The 15,513-nt window shown below is 43.7% G+C and overlaps 1 protein-coding gene across 1 annotated transcript in view; it reads left to right on the plus strand.

Moving 5' to 3' along the window:
- The first annotated feature begins 4,882 nt into the window (after positions 1–4,882).
- adamtsl4 (ADAMTS-like 4) overlaps positions 4,883–15,513 on the plus strand; it is a 40,979-nt gene continuing 30,348 nt past the window's right edge. The window contains exons 1-4 of the mRNA XM_073484928.1: positions 4,883–5,055; positions 6,989–7,052; positions 10,328–10,932; positions 12,961–13,651. Of these exons, the coding sequence (XP_073341029.1) occupies positions 5,033–5,055; positions 6,989–7,052; positions 10,328–10,932; positions 12,961–13,651 (1,383 nt within the window). The 5' untranslated portion in view covers positions 4,883–5,032. The remainder of the gene's footprint in view (positions 5,056–6,988; positions 7,053–10,327; positions 10,933–12,960; positions 13,652–15,513) is intronic.

The following is a 15,513-nucleotide window of genomic DNA, read 5'->3' on the forward strand; positions in this document are numbered from 1 at the left end:
TATGTTTATGGTCGATTGGTTATAGACTACTGTGTGTTGTATTACGGCCTGAGTTTTCAATTAACTGCTGATGGAGAAGAATTCCTGGACTCTTCAGTCATGGAGATCTTGGTCAGTGACGACAGGTCTGACAGCCATCAGTAATGTATTGCCATTATTTTTAGATTACTGCAGTATATACATTAGGATCTGTTTAACTCCCGATAAGGCTTAGAGTCTACAGCCTCGCCAGGAGCTCTGTGAGGCTTACTGTAAAGAAGGATAAACCAAAGTACTAGAAAAATGTTAATTTTGATATCATTATGGCACTAAGTGAAATGTTAAGGGATCACCAAAGTTCACAAAGACAACAAATTCCTTGATAATCCATTCATCTCTTGAGACATTTCACTTTGACTTGAGTATGTACCGAGTTTCATGGGAATCCATCCAATAGTTGTTAAGACAATTTGTCCAAATTGGACATATTTAACTAGATAATGGTGCTACATGAGAGGTCACAGGATCATCAAAATTATTCGGCTTCATCCTCTGGTAACCATGAATGTCTATTCCCAAAATGTGTCCCAATCCGTCAAGTAGATGTTGAGATATTTTCCTGGATGTGGAAGTGAAAACTTTGACCTGCTGGTGGTACTAGAGGAAAAATCAGGGTATTACCAAAGTCATTAGGGTCCATCCTCCGGGCACAATGACAAAACATGAAATAGTTGTCAGGACATTTCAACTAAACCAAAAATATCAACCTGCTGAAGGCGGACGATCATCCTCTGGAGACCATGGATGTCCGCACAGAATTTCATGGAAATCCATCCCTGAGTTATTGAGATATTTTCAATCTGACTCTAAGTCACAGGATCACCAAAGTTATTAGGCTTCATCCTCTGGAAACCACGAATGCCTGGACCAAAATTTGTGCCAATCTGTCAAGTAGATGTTGAGATATTATACTGGATTAGTGAAAAGTTAGACCTGCGGTTGGCATTACTGATGTCTTTAGTATCCATCCTCTGTGGACCAGGAAAATACAAAAGAAAGTTATCAAGACATTTCCCTTAAAACCAAAAATGTCAACCTGCTGTTGGCGGATTATGACAATACCCTGAAGGTTTCATCCTCTGGAGATCATGAATGTCTGCAAGAAATGTCATGCCACAGAGCCGACAGACAAAGTGAATACCTATGAACATCTTCTCTCCCTCCCACTCAAAGACAATTACATGCACATTTGTTGAAGCACATTTTAGCCTCTCGCTGTAAATGACTTTGAACTGAGCTCCTGTGTTATCATGACTGGCACACTGGGATTACTGGGGTCTGAGCATAGTTAGTGATAACCATTAGACAGGTCTTCGTACTCGTCCCCCGTTTGACCTTTTAAAGTCGCTCTGTCTCGCTGTAGTCTCCATGGGAGGCAGTCTGAGCTGAGCACCGACCCTGTGCTGGTCTGAAGAAGCCTGGAGGCCTCATTAACTTTAACAGTAAACGAGTTGCGGGCCTACTGTGTCTGGGCCCGAGGCTGGGGTGTGTGTGTTTCTTGGAGGCAGGGTGTGTGTACATGCAAGAAGTTTTTTCAAGTGATATATCACTCCCACAGGGCCCTGCTGCTCTGATCTGTGGTGCCATTACTCTGATCAGCCAGCCGAGACAAATAACAGATCAGCTGCTACATACGGACCTCCCCGGACGCACACAAACACACCACATCTGTGTGTTGTGGTGACTAGTTGATACAGACATTTTGCTTATCGGGGTTGTGTGGTTGGTGGTGCGTGTCGGCAGACCAGCACGCAAGTTATTGCTTGTTGCCGATCCAGAGAAAGAGAGATAGCTAAAGAGGGAGAAGAAAGAGACAGATAGGGAGAAAGAGGTAGGGAGGAGGGGAGCAGAGGGCTATAAGTGGTCACGGACCACCAGTGGCCATGGCAATGACCTCTGGCTAATTGTAGTCACTGATAGACATGCTGCTTAGAAGTACAGAGATATCCATTTCACTAATCACACACAAAACGTACACACTGTCCGAGTTACTGCACATGTGTCTATGCATGTGCACTAACCTCTGGAATCCACCCTCGCCATTCTTGGTACGCCTTTAACATTAACTCTTTTATTTTGACAGATCAAATCTTAAGCCGGTTCTGTAATGTGGTTTAAGCCTCGCAGCGGGCTTTGAAGTCGCTAATCTCCATCACCATCGCAGCGTCCATGTTGTAGGATGTCTGTCCAAGAAAAGCAGCAGCCCGGCCCGAGCTGGGACATCTCAAGCCCTGGGTGTGTTAATATGTGTTAGACCATAACTCAGTGCGCACCCACCCTCCCTTCCACTCATTGGCCTCTCTCACGTTTCCACCATCTCGCCTCTGCTCTCAGAGGCAGCAGCAGGGTGGGAAATGTTAATAAGAAGGTTCGAGACGGATCAGAAATGTCCTTGAACAAGACCGACCGACTCTGGAGGCGTTGTTATGCTGATGAGCTGGGCTCTGAACAGGATCAGTAGTAAACGGTGTTTTTAGTATCATGTTAGTGTTGCAGTCTCATTTTCCCTCATGTGTCCACATTTACCTCCATCAAGGAAGTTGTGTTTTCACTTTTCAAGTCTGTTTATTTGTTGGTTTGTCAGCAAGATTACACCAAAAAATACCAAACAGATTTCCAAGAAACTTGGATGGAGGATGGGTCTCGACCCAGAATAGGCCCCATTAAATTTTGGTGCGGATCCAGGAAGTTTCTCACACTTTTTAACATTGCGAGATGGAGCATTTTTCAACATTTTCATGAATTCCCCAGGGAATAATGCATGGATCTTGATTTCACTGAGTGCCATTTTAGAAATGTCTTCTTATTTTACTCTCACTCACTGCTTTCTGTCTTCTCACATTTTCTTCTTCCTCTTTCGTGTTTTTCGTCTTTCGTCTTTCTCTCTTTTCCATGATGAAGATGATGTTTTTCATTATTTTTCATGCATGCTACTGTGCCCAAGCCTCATGGGTGTAAAAGACGCCACTGTTTAACAAAAACCAGATCCAGAGTGCAGCCATATATTTGAAAGGATGCTATAAGAATCTTAAAACATAGAGAACCAATTCATATGTTTTGTTTTTTTAATCAGATTTTCAGACCTTCCGGTTTACAACAAAATTCTTAAACAGCTTGTTATGATTACAACCGACTAGAGAAATCATATTAAGGACCAAATTATCAATCTTTCCTTCTCCCCAGTTTTGAGGCAAAGTCAACAAACTAAACAGGCTGGCAGCCTGGAACAGACAAAATTGGTGCCAGGCAGCCAGCCTGACTTGATCGACAGTCAGCCTTCATTTTCCCAGGAGATTTTGTAACTGGCAGCAGACGAAATACCACAATGAAAGCAAAGTTTATAGGAAACCAATCTGAATGCCGATGGTGTCATTGTTCTGTAGCCGTTACATTTTGATATCAACATTTACTTTATGAGAAACTTTTCTATTTTTTTTCTATTTTTTCTAGTTTTGTCAAGGTGTTTTATGAAGAACTAATACGCCGTACAATACAGAAGAAAATTGGACTTATGTTTCACTTTTCTCGATTTACTCAGCTCCCACAGATTTATTGCTGAAAACAGTGCATTTGAATCTGCCAGCCTCAAAAGAAAGAAAGAAAACCAATTCTCTTTTGTACGGCTTTGTGTCAAACTTAACTGCTCTTAATTTTGGCTTTGATGACGCATTTCCAATCCATTCTCTTCCAACTTGGATAAAAGCTCTTTCCAGTAGACACACAACAGATCAGCTCCTTTAAAAACTAAACTGAAGCTCTTCATCCCATTGAGATCTTTTCATTTTTCCCCTCTCTCCACCTCTGTGGACTCTACCTCCCACTGTCCCCTGTGAGCTATGTTCGGCCGGCATTGCTCTGTTTTTGAAAACTGTCCTGTCTGGCTGGGGAGGTCGATGGATCACGACCATATAAATATTGTGTAAACAAGTTTGGAATCAGGCAGTGGTGCTCACATCTGCTTCAGACCGCAACCGAGAGGAGTTCACAGCCCACACACACACACACATCATACACACACACACACACACACACACACATCATATACACACACAGGCGGGACGTCTCTTGGGTGCACTTATCTCAGCTCCAAATTGGTGGAGCATGTCTGTTTTCAAGTGCTCAACTGTGATTAAACAGTTACGAGAAAACACAGCTATGTTTGTATCACTCAGAAATATCTTGGGAAGCAGCAGCAGCAGCGGTATTTCATCCACGCAAATATAAAAAAAAATAACCATTTTCCACTTTGTTGTTGAACAATTAGTGTTTGTATTGGCACAAAAGCAAACCCATAAGGCTTTGTACTTCCCCAACAAAGTGTCTCTGCTGCAGATGCTGCCAGCTCAGGCCTGTTTCCGACAATGAGTAGATCATTACTACTGATCACTGTGACCTAGCACAATGGAGCATTCTTATGTTGGATTGTGCAACTAAGAAAGCGGCTCTGAGAGTTATTATAGCTTAGTCAGGGCCCATACTGGTGCATGTGTGTGTGTGTGTGAGGGGCAGTGGGAGTGTATGGTTTATGCGTGTGAAAGAGAGAGAGAGGCAGAGAGAGAGAAAGAGAGAGAGAGAGAGAGAGTTGTGTAATCTGTCCATTTTGTGTCTCCTGTCTCCCCTCTCTCCCTCACTCTCTCACCCCCCTGGCCCCCTGGCTGCCAGGCGTCACACCAGTTTATAATAAGGACCCAAAAAAGTTGTCGAGTGAAAGAGAGAGAGAGAGAGAGGGAAAAAAAACGGAACCCTACCCACTCTCCAAAAAATCACGGGGAGTGACTGTGACAGGAGGAAGGGGACAGAGAGAAAGAGAGAGAGAGAGAGAGAGAGAGAGAGAGAGAGAGAGAGAGAGAGCTGAAGAAGCCTTCGCAGGACTTCATCACATTTCTTTCAGGACTGCACGGACCGGAACGGACCACTATCAAATCACCGGACTGGACTGATAATCGATAGCGGTGATTAAGTGAGAAGTGTCGCGGGAGACTCTCGGAGGAGCATGCGGCTCAGTTTAATATTCAGGTAAAACTTTGACTCTCACAGCTGCAACCTGCTTCTTCTCCTTCTTCTTCTAACTCAGTCTGCTTGTCCACAACATCACATGTGGGGCATCCTCCTCTGAGCGGGCATGTTTGAGTTCATGAATGTGGAGGAAAGTTTTTTAAAAAGTTTTTTTTTTTTGTGGCGAACTTTTTTTTTGGCTTTTACGCACGACGCCTTCTCGTTGCGCACTGGGCGCCGTGCAGGATATATGATAGGAATTCACCCGAAGGCATCTGGGTTTAGGTTAGAGTTCGTCTCTTTCTCCTCAGGGCGGATTTTTGTGAGATTTCCTCCCTGCTGCATATCTCTCCATACCCCCTCTCTCTCCCTGTCCCCGCGGAGTTTATTCTACAATGTGCCACTGTAGCGGCCAGGGAAACGTGGACCCGGGTAGGGGGTCGTTACTTCGGCCTGAGCAGCTCTGTTGTGTCGGACTGTGCGGGACCTTTGTCCGTGTTTTTCGGGGTAGTTATGTAGTCTGGTGTGGGGAAGCTTCCAGAGACCACGGCGGTGCACCACACTGGGAAGAAGGGACCAATTACTCTGACTACATGTGGCCTGCGGACTGGTGCTTGCGGTGATGGTTTGGGCTCTCGTGGCGAGCGCTGAAATGTCCATCTTTGCAAATCGTTTAGTATCATGTTCATAGTGTTTTCTTGGCAGATGAAGAGGTGGTATTGCACTTGTTTCTGATGCACTTGTCTCGGAGATCCTTCCACAAAACAGCTGATTTAAAGGGGCACCATGTAGAGAAGAAATTCAAACTCAGAATTTTTACGTTCACGATATTAATGTGGTAATAACACAAACTCAGAAATGTGTATTTTTTCTAAAATTGAATAAACAAGTGGTTCTCAGAGGAAAATAAGGTCCCAAGAACACTGTTTGAAGCTAGAAAGGTGGCAGGGTCCGCCACATATAAACAAAGTTAAACAGTATGAAATTGTGTTGTTCTTTAAGGTCAGTTTGTTTATTTAGTTTATTCAGTCATGAAAACAAAGAGAGTTTGTTTATTTAGTTTGTTTGGGCATAAAAAATCAGTCAATGAAAATGTCTTACCTAGAACTACCTAGTGCACCTTTAAGAAAATAAGATTTTCTTGAGAAACAAGTAACTGTATCTTTCACCTTAAAGGGAAAAAACCACAAAATTTTAAGGCCTAAATATACGACTAAATCTATTTTTCAGATGCACTTCACATTCTGCTGCTTCCTAAAGTAGTTTCATGTCAAATTTAAGGACAGGAACCCAAAATTAAAGGAGACATTCAACCTCGTCCCACACCGCAAACCACGTCCTTTGAACATCAGACCTCAAATAAAAACTACCTCACTGTACAAGATGATTTTGGATGTTGTGACTGATTGCGCTCCTGTGAGTGTGATGGTTGTTGTGTATGTGTGTGTGTGTGTGTGAGTCTCTGTGTGAAAACCACATCCTCAGGGTGTGTGTAGCCCTGGAGAGAGGCATGCAGAGGGAAAACATACTCACTGTTTAAACCCATTAGTTTGTTAGTGCCTGCCAAGATTCCCCAGATTGATTGAGATCTTTGCCTGTGAGCCCTGAAGGGGAAAAAGAAACTTGTGTTCACCTCCCGCTTGAGCCCCCACGCCACCTGTTGTGGCAAAGAAAGTGGCATCATTGAGTTTGTGAAAGTACAGTTAGGTCACTGGAACATTTGATAGGGTGTTCACTCAACACGTCTAACACATTTTGGGGAAAAGGTTCAAAAACGTTGAGGAGCTCTGGGCAGGGAATAATGAAAGTCTCTGTGGGTTCACACAACATATACCAACTTAACGTTTAGGTCATGGAAGAATTATGTCCTTTACAAAAGACGTATTCAACCTGCTGATATTTAAACTCTTGTAGATCTGCCACTTCTCTCACCCTCTGTTCTCCCTCCGTCCAGGCTCTATGTGCTGTGGGGATTTGTGGTGGTCACGACCTCCGTGACCAAGGCCGCCAAGAGGAAGGTGAGTCATCAGCTCATTATGAGGGAGATTCACAGACAACAGCATCACTATAGAGGGGTGAAAGGTGACGAGGGTTGATTCACATTTTTCCACAATGTGTCTTAAAACAACATGACAGGCCCGGTTGTACAATTAAAGGGTTGTTGGATGCTGCAAATGTTCCTTCTGTTCAGTCAAAGAAAACACAAAGAGGGCATTTTCTTACTAAAAAGTCTGTAATTTTGAAAGATAGTGTCTTGATTTAATTAAACTCAGTTGCTGAAATTTCACATCAACTTAGGAAGGAATCTCTTTATGTGTGACTGTTGACAATAACAGCCTTGTTTTCAGCTTTGTGTTAACGCATTTTTTAAGACAATCCAGTTAAGTTAGTTAGCGCGAAGCAGCTATAATTGATATTTTTATAATAGCATTCAATCAAATGACGTTATAAAACAATGTGATGAGAGTTGTATGTAATAAAGAACCTCAAGAGAGTTATCACCTGAATCTGCTGCTTCCTTCGGCTTCAGCTCATTGTTTAGCTGTCTGGTCCGCAACTTTACTGTATTGGTCCACTCTCACTGCTCTCGTAGGGATTGTTTTCAGCCACAGCAGGCAACTGTTTTTTAGATAAAACCCCCTAAAAACCCTCTGTACACTTAATTAGCAATTAGCTGGTGAACATAGTGAAGCATGTAGTTGCTAAAGCGCGAGATACACCCCTAAGGAGTTGGTGGAGACCAAAAACAGAGCTAAGAGAGAGTGAATATTGGACTTTACCAGGTGGCCAGACAGAATTGTTGCATGGTAACTTGCTGGATGTTTAAAGCAAGGGCGTCACTTTATGTTGAAAGGTGGTGGAGACAGTTGGTCGATTTTTGGTAGTGTATTGGGGGATCAGCATGAGGTCAGAGTAGATAAATAAAAGTGGGAAAGAATTGCACACTGGTGCATCAAAAGGGCAAAGCCTGGGCTACTACAGAGTCAGAAATACTCAGCATAAAACACACAATAACGTTGACCGACCAAATAACAAACATCCATACTGTATGCATCGCATCCACAAATTCAATACTCAGGGCTTAAAAAGGTGAATTGTTACTCACTAAATAGAAATAAATGGAACTGTGTAGTTTGTTTCTCTTTCACTATTACAACAGTGATTAAGTTCAGTGTATATTTGGGTGTGTCAGTATTGTTCTAAGACAAAAATGTGAAGGTGTCCTTTAAAGGGGTCCACAGCTGGAGAGGGCCCTGCAGTATGAACAGTGTAATCAGAGGGGAGGGCAGATTTCACAGTGACAGTGCCGTCTGGTTCAGGCCTGGTCCTACAGTGTCGCAGGAGTTTACCCAGTAGCTGGAGAGGTCAGCGGTGGCTGCTGCAGGGTCACTGCACGGAGCTCATTAATGGTCCCAGTTATGTGGCAGCTGTGTGTTTGATGTCACTCATTACAACAGACCACACCTCCCGTCCAGAAACACACACACACTCCGAGTCATTAGGCCTGTCTGCTTCCTTTCCTCCCACCCTCCTGCCATTTTACCTCAGACAGAGACAGGAACTCCAGTATGCCGCTTACACCTGTCCTCTCCCTCCACACACAGTTCGTACAGTATGTTTACTCGCACATTTCTGCCCATGTACACACGTTTACACACTCAAAAAGAGAGAGAGGTGAAGTGGAGCGCAGATTCATGTTTTGGTTCTTTCTGAATGGAAACTTTTGTTCAGCTCTCATGTTTGCGGCTCTGCCAACCAGGCCAACGCGTCGGTTATGAAATGAGGGGAGAAACATTTATCGACAGCCACAGACGAAGACATCAAAGCTTGAGCTGGCACTCACACATATGTATACAAACACACGTGTCCAGCCAGATCGGATCAGAGCTTGTTATTTCTGCAGCAATTTCATGTGACACCAACTTTGTTGAATTTATCCATCTGCTCTTAAGCTGCTGGCAGGTGACCGAGTCTCTTCTAAGCTTGACTGAACTATGAAAGGTTCAGGATTTACATTTTGGCCTCAAAGGAAGGAAACTCACGAGACTGCAGCTCATCAGTGGACTGTGAAAAAATAAGTCCTTCCAGAGATTTTTGATTTTGCAATGGCAACGTTTTTGCTTAGCTAAGTACTTCTTTAAAATGTTGCCAAAGCCTGCAGCATTTACAATCAGTTTCACTGCACTTGAACATTCAGTTAAAGGGGCACTACGTAGTTTTGGGGAAGAAATGATCTTCATCTCCAGTGATTGACTTTCATGACTGAATAAACAAACTGCCTTTAAAGGATAACACAATTTCATACTGTTTTACTTTGTTAATATTTGGCATACCCTGCCACCTTTATAACAGTAAGGGTTTATTCACTTATAGAAAAAATAAATATTTCTGAGTTCATATTACCTCATTAATATTGTAATTTATTTTCCAAAACTACATAGTGCCCATTTAAAGTACTTATTTAACCAGTCTAACTTTTATAAACTTAAAATCATATTGAAAACTGACACAATTTTCACAACCTGAAGCACAAAATCAACCCACTTTCTGTAAGTAATGGAGTGAACACAGATGCAGCTGCTGGATTAAATTAGGGACTTTATTATTATAGAGCACCATTTTTCAAGAAACCTTGTTTTATTTGGTCTGTATTTTACATAGAGAAGATAAAAGCACAGAGGTACAGGTAGTGGCCTCACACAGATTTCTTGTACTGCTGAATGCTGAAAGGTGGCGATGATGGACGGGTTACCTTCTGAACAGATGACCTTTTGTTAAAAATCAGTATATTCCTGTCACGGCGAGACGGGGATGAGGAAAAATGTAGCACAGACAGATTCAAGGTAATTACCAAATAGGATAAAATAGCTAAAAAAATGTTGTTGATTGGTTGATTGATACCATTTTTAAGCAAAAATGGCAAAACTTCAAGCTGTTGTCTGGTTTTCTTACTTTTGTATGCTGGTAAACTGAAAAGTTTTAGGTTCTGGACTGTTGGTTGGATGAAACAAGAAATAAGGCAAAAAAGCAAGGCAATTGAAGACGTCACTGTGGACTCTTGGAAGTTGTTTTTGACATTTCATCCACTAAAAAAATTATTGGTAAATCAAAAATAATAAGAAAAATAATTGATAGTGAAAATGATCATTAGTTTCAGCACTAATAATAACATATTATTCAGCTTTTTTGATAAATCATACAGTTTCCATGTAACCTGATACGTGTAACCTCTGGATTAAACAATGTAAAGTTGCTATATGTAATCAAGTGTCTCTCCCTGTGCGTGTGTCAGGTGGCAGGCCGACGGTCCAGACAGGCGTTTGAGGCGGAGCCTGTGGAGGGGGTGTGGTCTGTTTGGGAGGACTGGTCTGAATGCTCTCAGACCTGTGGCGTGGGCGTCTCACAGAGGAGCAGGAAGTGTTTACCTCCTCCGCCCCCTCACACCCCTCCACTCTCCCATTCTCCACCGAACTGGGCAGGTTATTTACCTGGGGGCATCGGAGGTCCTGTCATCTCACCTGTGCGTCCCTACTACCCTCCTCGTTACCCCGGGCAACATTCACCTTATCACTCCCCTTCCATCCCCACCAATCACAACCCGGGATTGTCGCTGTATCGAAATACCAACGCTGCTGGAGGAGGAGGAGGAGTAGGAGGAGGAGCTGCTCCTGTACCGGGACAGGCCAATCCATCAGCTCCTTTCTATCAGCCAGAATTCCCCCCAACCAATCAAGACCACGTATCTGTTTTTCGATCTCCCTACCACGCTCCTTCACACAGCTACAACCAGCCAACAAGGATCATCAGGAGGCCGACCAATCCTGGAGCAGTGAGGTCTGGAGGAGGTGGGAACAGAAGGTCGGTCTCGTCCAGTCGAGATGGTGTGCCTGCGAGGAGGTGAGTGTGCCTGGATAATTAGGAAGCAAACTGACCAATTAGAGGCTAGTTATCACAGATTTATCAGTACCTTCACATACACCAATCTGACAGGTGAAGTGGATAACATTGATCATTTTGTAACAATACATTTTTCTGTTGGGAAAACCTTGAGTCTACTTGACACGCACCACCTACCCAAACATTGTCACAGACCACGTACACCCCCTTAATGTTGAAGAATGGCCCACGGAGCGTAACAAAGAGCTCAAGGCATCGACCTAGCCTTCAGTTTCCCCAGATCCCAATAAGATTAAACATCCATGCAACATGCCGCAACAAGTCCGATCCAGGGAGGCCCCACCTCACAACCCACAGGACTTAAAGGATTTGCCGCCAACACCCTGATACCAGAGACCACAGGACACTCCCAGAGGTCCGGTGTCCTTGCTTTGATGGGTCAAGAGCCAAATCTGATCCAAAATGGGGCATCCATGGATTGGACTTATTCCCAGATGGCCCACGATTGCTCAATCGGATTTGGATCTGGGGAATTTGGAAGTCAAGTTGACACTTTGAGCTGATTGTCACCATCTTAGGGCTTTCCTGAGCAGTTTTTTTTCTTTTGGTGCGTCAGGGCATATTGTCCACCATTGCCTGAGAATGCTGTTGCCACGTGTTTGGATGGGTCATGCTAGTCAAGTGGCATCAATATGATTGGCATACAATTTACCAGCCATCTTCACCATGTCATCTTCTTGACATAAGTCTACTCATTAGCTGCTCTGGAGCTCACCTACCTATCTTCCATTTTTTTGCGCGCTTCAAAACTTTTAAGCATTGATGACACATTGATAAGAAGTGTGGGAACCAGTATCTCCTGAGACAGATGGTATGATTTGATCAAAAGCTGCAGAACAGCTACAGAGTGGACCTTAATCAATTCTTGATTAATTACATTTAGGAGATCTTTATTGGAAATTCATTCAACTTTTTGAGGAATTATTGAAGGCATGCCCTAATTTTCAATGATGTTGAGATTACAGTTAAAACAGAATAAGTAAACACAAACAATAATTAACAAGAAAACAAACAAACAGAAAACAGTTAAAAACAGTAACATTCAGAGTACATAATTAGTTACATTCATAATCATGGTTTTAAATTGACCTATAGGTACAAATTGGTTAAGTTTGATGTTCCAAGTATGTGTAACTTTTCCCAAATGTATTGGTCAATATGTCATCATCAGATGTTTCTAACTCAAAACTATTAAAACTGGTGTAAAAGTTGTTATCGGTCGAGGTCTAAAAACAAAATTTGTCAACATTTTCTTGTAGATTAAAGTGTCTTTAAATGTCAAAGGTCAGAGATATGACACAGAAACACTGAGTCAATCGATTTTCAGTTAACGTAAGCTTCTACATATGCTTTGCTCAGCACCCCAGCCCCCAGGAAAATGACTCCAGCACACAGGAAGTGAGTTTTGCCTTGCTGGCAGTAGCAACACCGGCTTGTTTAGAACAAACAGAAGAACTCAATTGTTAAGGGTGAGCAGCAAAAGCCACCAGACAAAGAGAAGATTTGTACCTCATCACAGGGAACATGGTAAAAAGTCACCGGTGACTCATCAGCAATCACGTCACCAAAATAAAACGCTGATCCCTCTGAGCGCCATTTAATATACAAGCTTATGACTCATCCAGGTGCCATAAGTTAAAGTGCTGACATTGTTTAGGCGTTACTGAGGGTTTGTTATGATGTTTTGAGCATTGGGAGTTGGCGTTATGCCCATCTGTGGCCCTGGTATCTGCTGTGTAATTACATCATTACCTCTGGTTTTTCTCATATACACAGGCACTGCATTACTATGTTCCCTGACCGCAGCCTGCTGGCTCCACGTCGGTTATTATTATGTTGGACAGCAACATGAGCTGCATCTGAAATTTACCATCTTTCCGTTTTCTTTATCTTTGTCACCGCCTCTGGCTCTTTCTGTCCATCTGTTAATCTTCTTTTTTTTTATGTCTCATTCACTTTGACTCGCAGATCTTCCAGCATCCGTCCAGGTCAGTTCGGGTACGGCAGGGTCCCGTTCTCTCTGCCTCTGCATCGTCCCAACCGGCAGGCTCGCCACACCGCCAACGGTACTGACGCTGCAACACCGCCCCCCGGGGAAATCGACGTCGAGACCAACAGGAAAGAGGAAGAAGAGGCGGGGAGTGATGGAGAAGAAAGGGAGGCGGGGAGGAGCGAGGAGGTGGAGATCACAGACGCACCTGCTGCTGAGGAGTCGCCCATGACGACCACCACAACTGGAAACCCGCCACACCACCGCCACTTTGACAGACCAAATATAGATCACGCGAGAGCAAGAGTGCCACCTCCTCGCACCTTCTCACGCTCCTCGTCGCCCTCCCACTTGCCCAACCGCCATCGATTTGACTGGCACTCCGTCACCGCACCGCCTCCTCCAGTCCCTCCTCTCTCCCGCTCAAACTCCCCTGCCGCCGCTTCACCTTTTTCCACTTCTCTGCACCGCCCCAGCCCCGTGCACAGAGACAGAGAGCTCCACCCAGGCTTCAGCCCCCAGGTCCCACAAACCGGCAACGTCTACCCACTACAGCACCCCCACATCCCGCACATGGGAGTGGAGTCAGGCAGGGCTGGAGGGAGAGGAGCTCCTCAGGTGTACAGATGCTCTGGGCCGGAGAAGGAGTACCGCAGGTGCTTCTCACAGGTAAAGATCTCCAGAAACAGCAGAAATATTCCTCTTAATTTACCGCCTTCACGCCCTTTTAATAATATCAGTAACTCACATTCACACCAGCTGCCTCACTCAGCCTGCAGTCATGCTTGATTTATAATCATGCCGTGTGCTGAGGGGAGCAGTTAGACGAGGAGCTGAAGGTCAGCAGAGTGTATTTGATAGGTAGATCATTCCCCAGATCCAACACTGGCTGGTTGTCTATGAGCGCTCGGATGGAAACTGACTGCGAGTGCCTCCGCTGCTCCAAGGCGTGTGTGTATTCTGGGTCACCACCAGAATACACACCTCCGTTGTGAAGCCACACACGCTCATGTGTCTGCAATCAGTATCTGGGCAACCGATTGCACGTATGTGTGAGTATGAAAAGAGCCTGAGTGTTTGTATGTGTAAATGTGTGTGTCTATCGATTTGATGTCCTGTCTGGCTCGAGGCCTGCGGTGTTGATTGGGGTTGCGACCTACTCCATACCTCTCAGTGCAGCACAGTGAGCACATTATCGGTAGCAAAGTGTGCGACGTGCTGCCAAGAAGAGTGGGCGGAGATACAGACAGGGGGGTCGTGTCAGACAGTCCGACTCACCCTCAACACACAGGTGAGAAACCGAGGGCGACCTCGCAGTAACTCAGGTTTCACCGAGACAGGAATGCCACGCTTGATTTCACTCAATGTTATGTGAAATTGAGAGTGAATATCTCGGAAAAAGAGGGAAAAGATCGGATCCACAATGTCGTTTAATTAATGTATTGATAATATGCTGTATGGTGTAATATTTTAAAGCATAAAAATGTTGACATTTTCAGGCTGCACCTGTCCTGGCGAACGTGTGACATTTCACATATGTCAAAATCAGAATCGGCTCCACTTGGCTAGCTTGCACATTTACCAACTTTTTCCAATGGCTGCTTCAAATTAACAGCAGGCTCTCACACAATCCTCCACGATTTTTCAAACAATAAATCATTTTGTACCCCGGAGAGAGCGACAACATGTGGAGAGTCACAGATTTCAGCTTGATCGAATTTGCAGTCATAAACATTTGACAGCTGCATTTGCAGCGGCTTCCTTTGTTCAATTAAGTGTGAACTAAAACTTTTTTTAGTGAAGTATTTTGTGAAAACAAAATGATTTGTGGATGTTGTGAATAACAACAGTAAGGGATGAGGATTGAACCTACTCTTTTGGTAGCCTCTGAAGTCAGCATAGGACGATTTAGTGTCACAATTATCCTGTCCAACATGACTGCGATTTGTAATATTTAAAACTGCACTTCAACATACTGAAATCTCTTTAACCTTAGATTTAGTTAGGAAACAAGTACTTCATCACATCCCAGATAGGACACACATCCTGTTATTTTAGTAATAAACAATCAAACAAAGAATCTTCTATAAGTAATCATAAATCAAAGGTCTTTCTGCACAAATGAAGGATAAACAAATGGTGGTAAACTTATCTCCCTGTCATGTTTTGGTCTGGAATCAGAAGCTTTTACACACATCCAATCTGACTTGTTTTTCTGGGGGATACAATGTGCAATGTAAAGCCTTCAGCCACAGTGACAGGCTCATAAGGAGCAAACTAAAAACTCATGTTGCTAATTCTATCTGAACATTTTAACAATTCCAAAACATGGATACATGAATAAAAACAAAAAAACAACATGACCTGACATCTGTTTTGGGCTCGTCGGAGTGCTGTTGCAGTGGTGAGAAAGTCTCATTGCTGCTTGAGTTTCAAAAAAAATCGAACATCCATGTGTGAGACATGGCACGTGATGGACTGAGGGTCGGACGAATAAAGGAAACTGATCCATGGTCCCTTCTAAGATTTGA

The sequence above is a fragment of the Pagrus major genome, chromosome 17 (genome assembly GCF_040436345.1).
Source record: "Pagrus major chromosome 17, Pma_NU_1.0".
In the NCBI taxonomy this organism is placed as follows: Eukaryota; Metazoa; Chordata; class Actinopteri; order Spariformes; family Sparidae; genus Pagrus; species Pagrus major.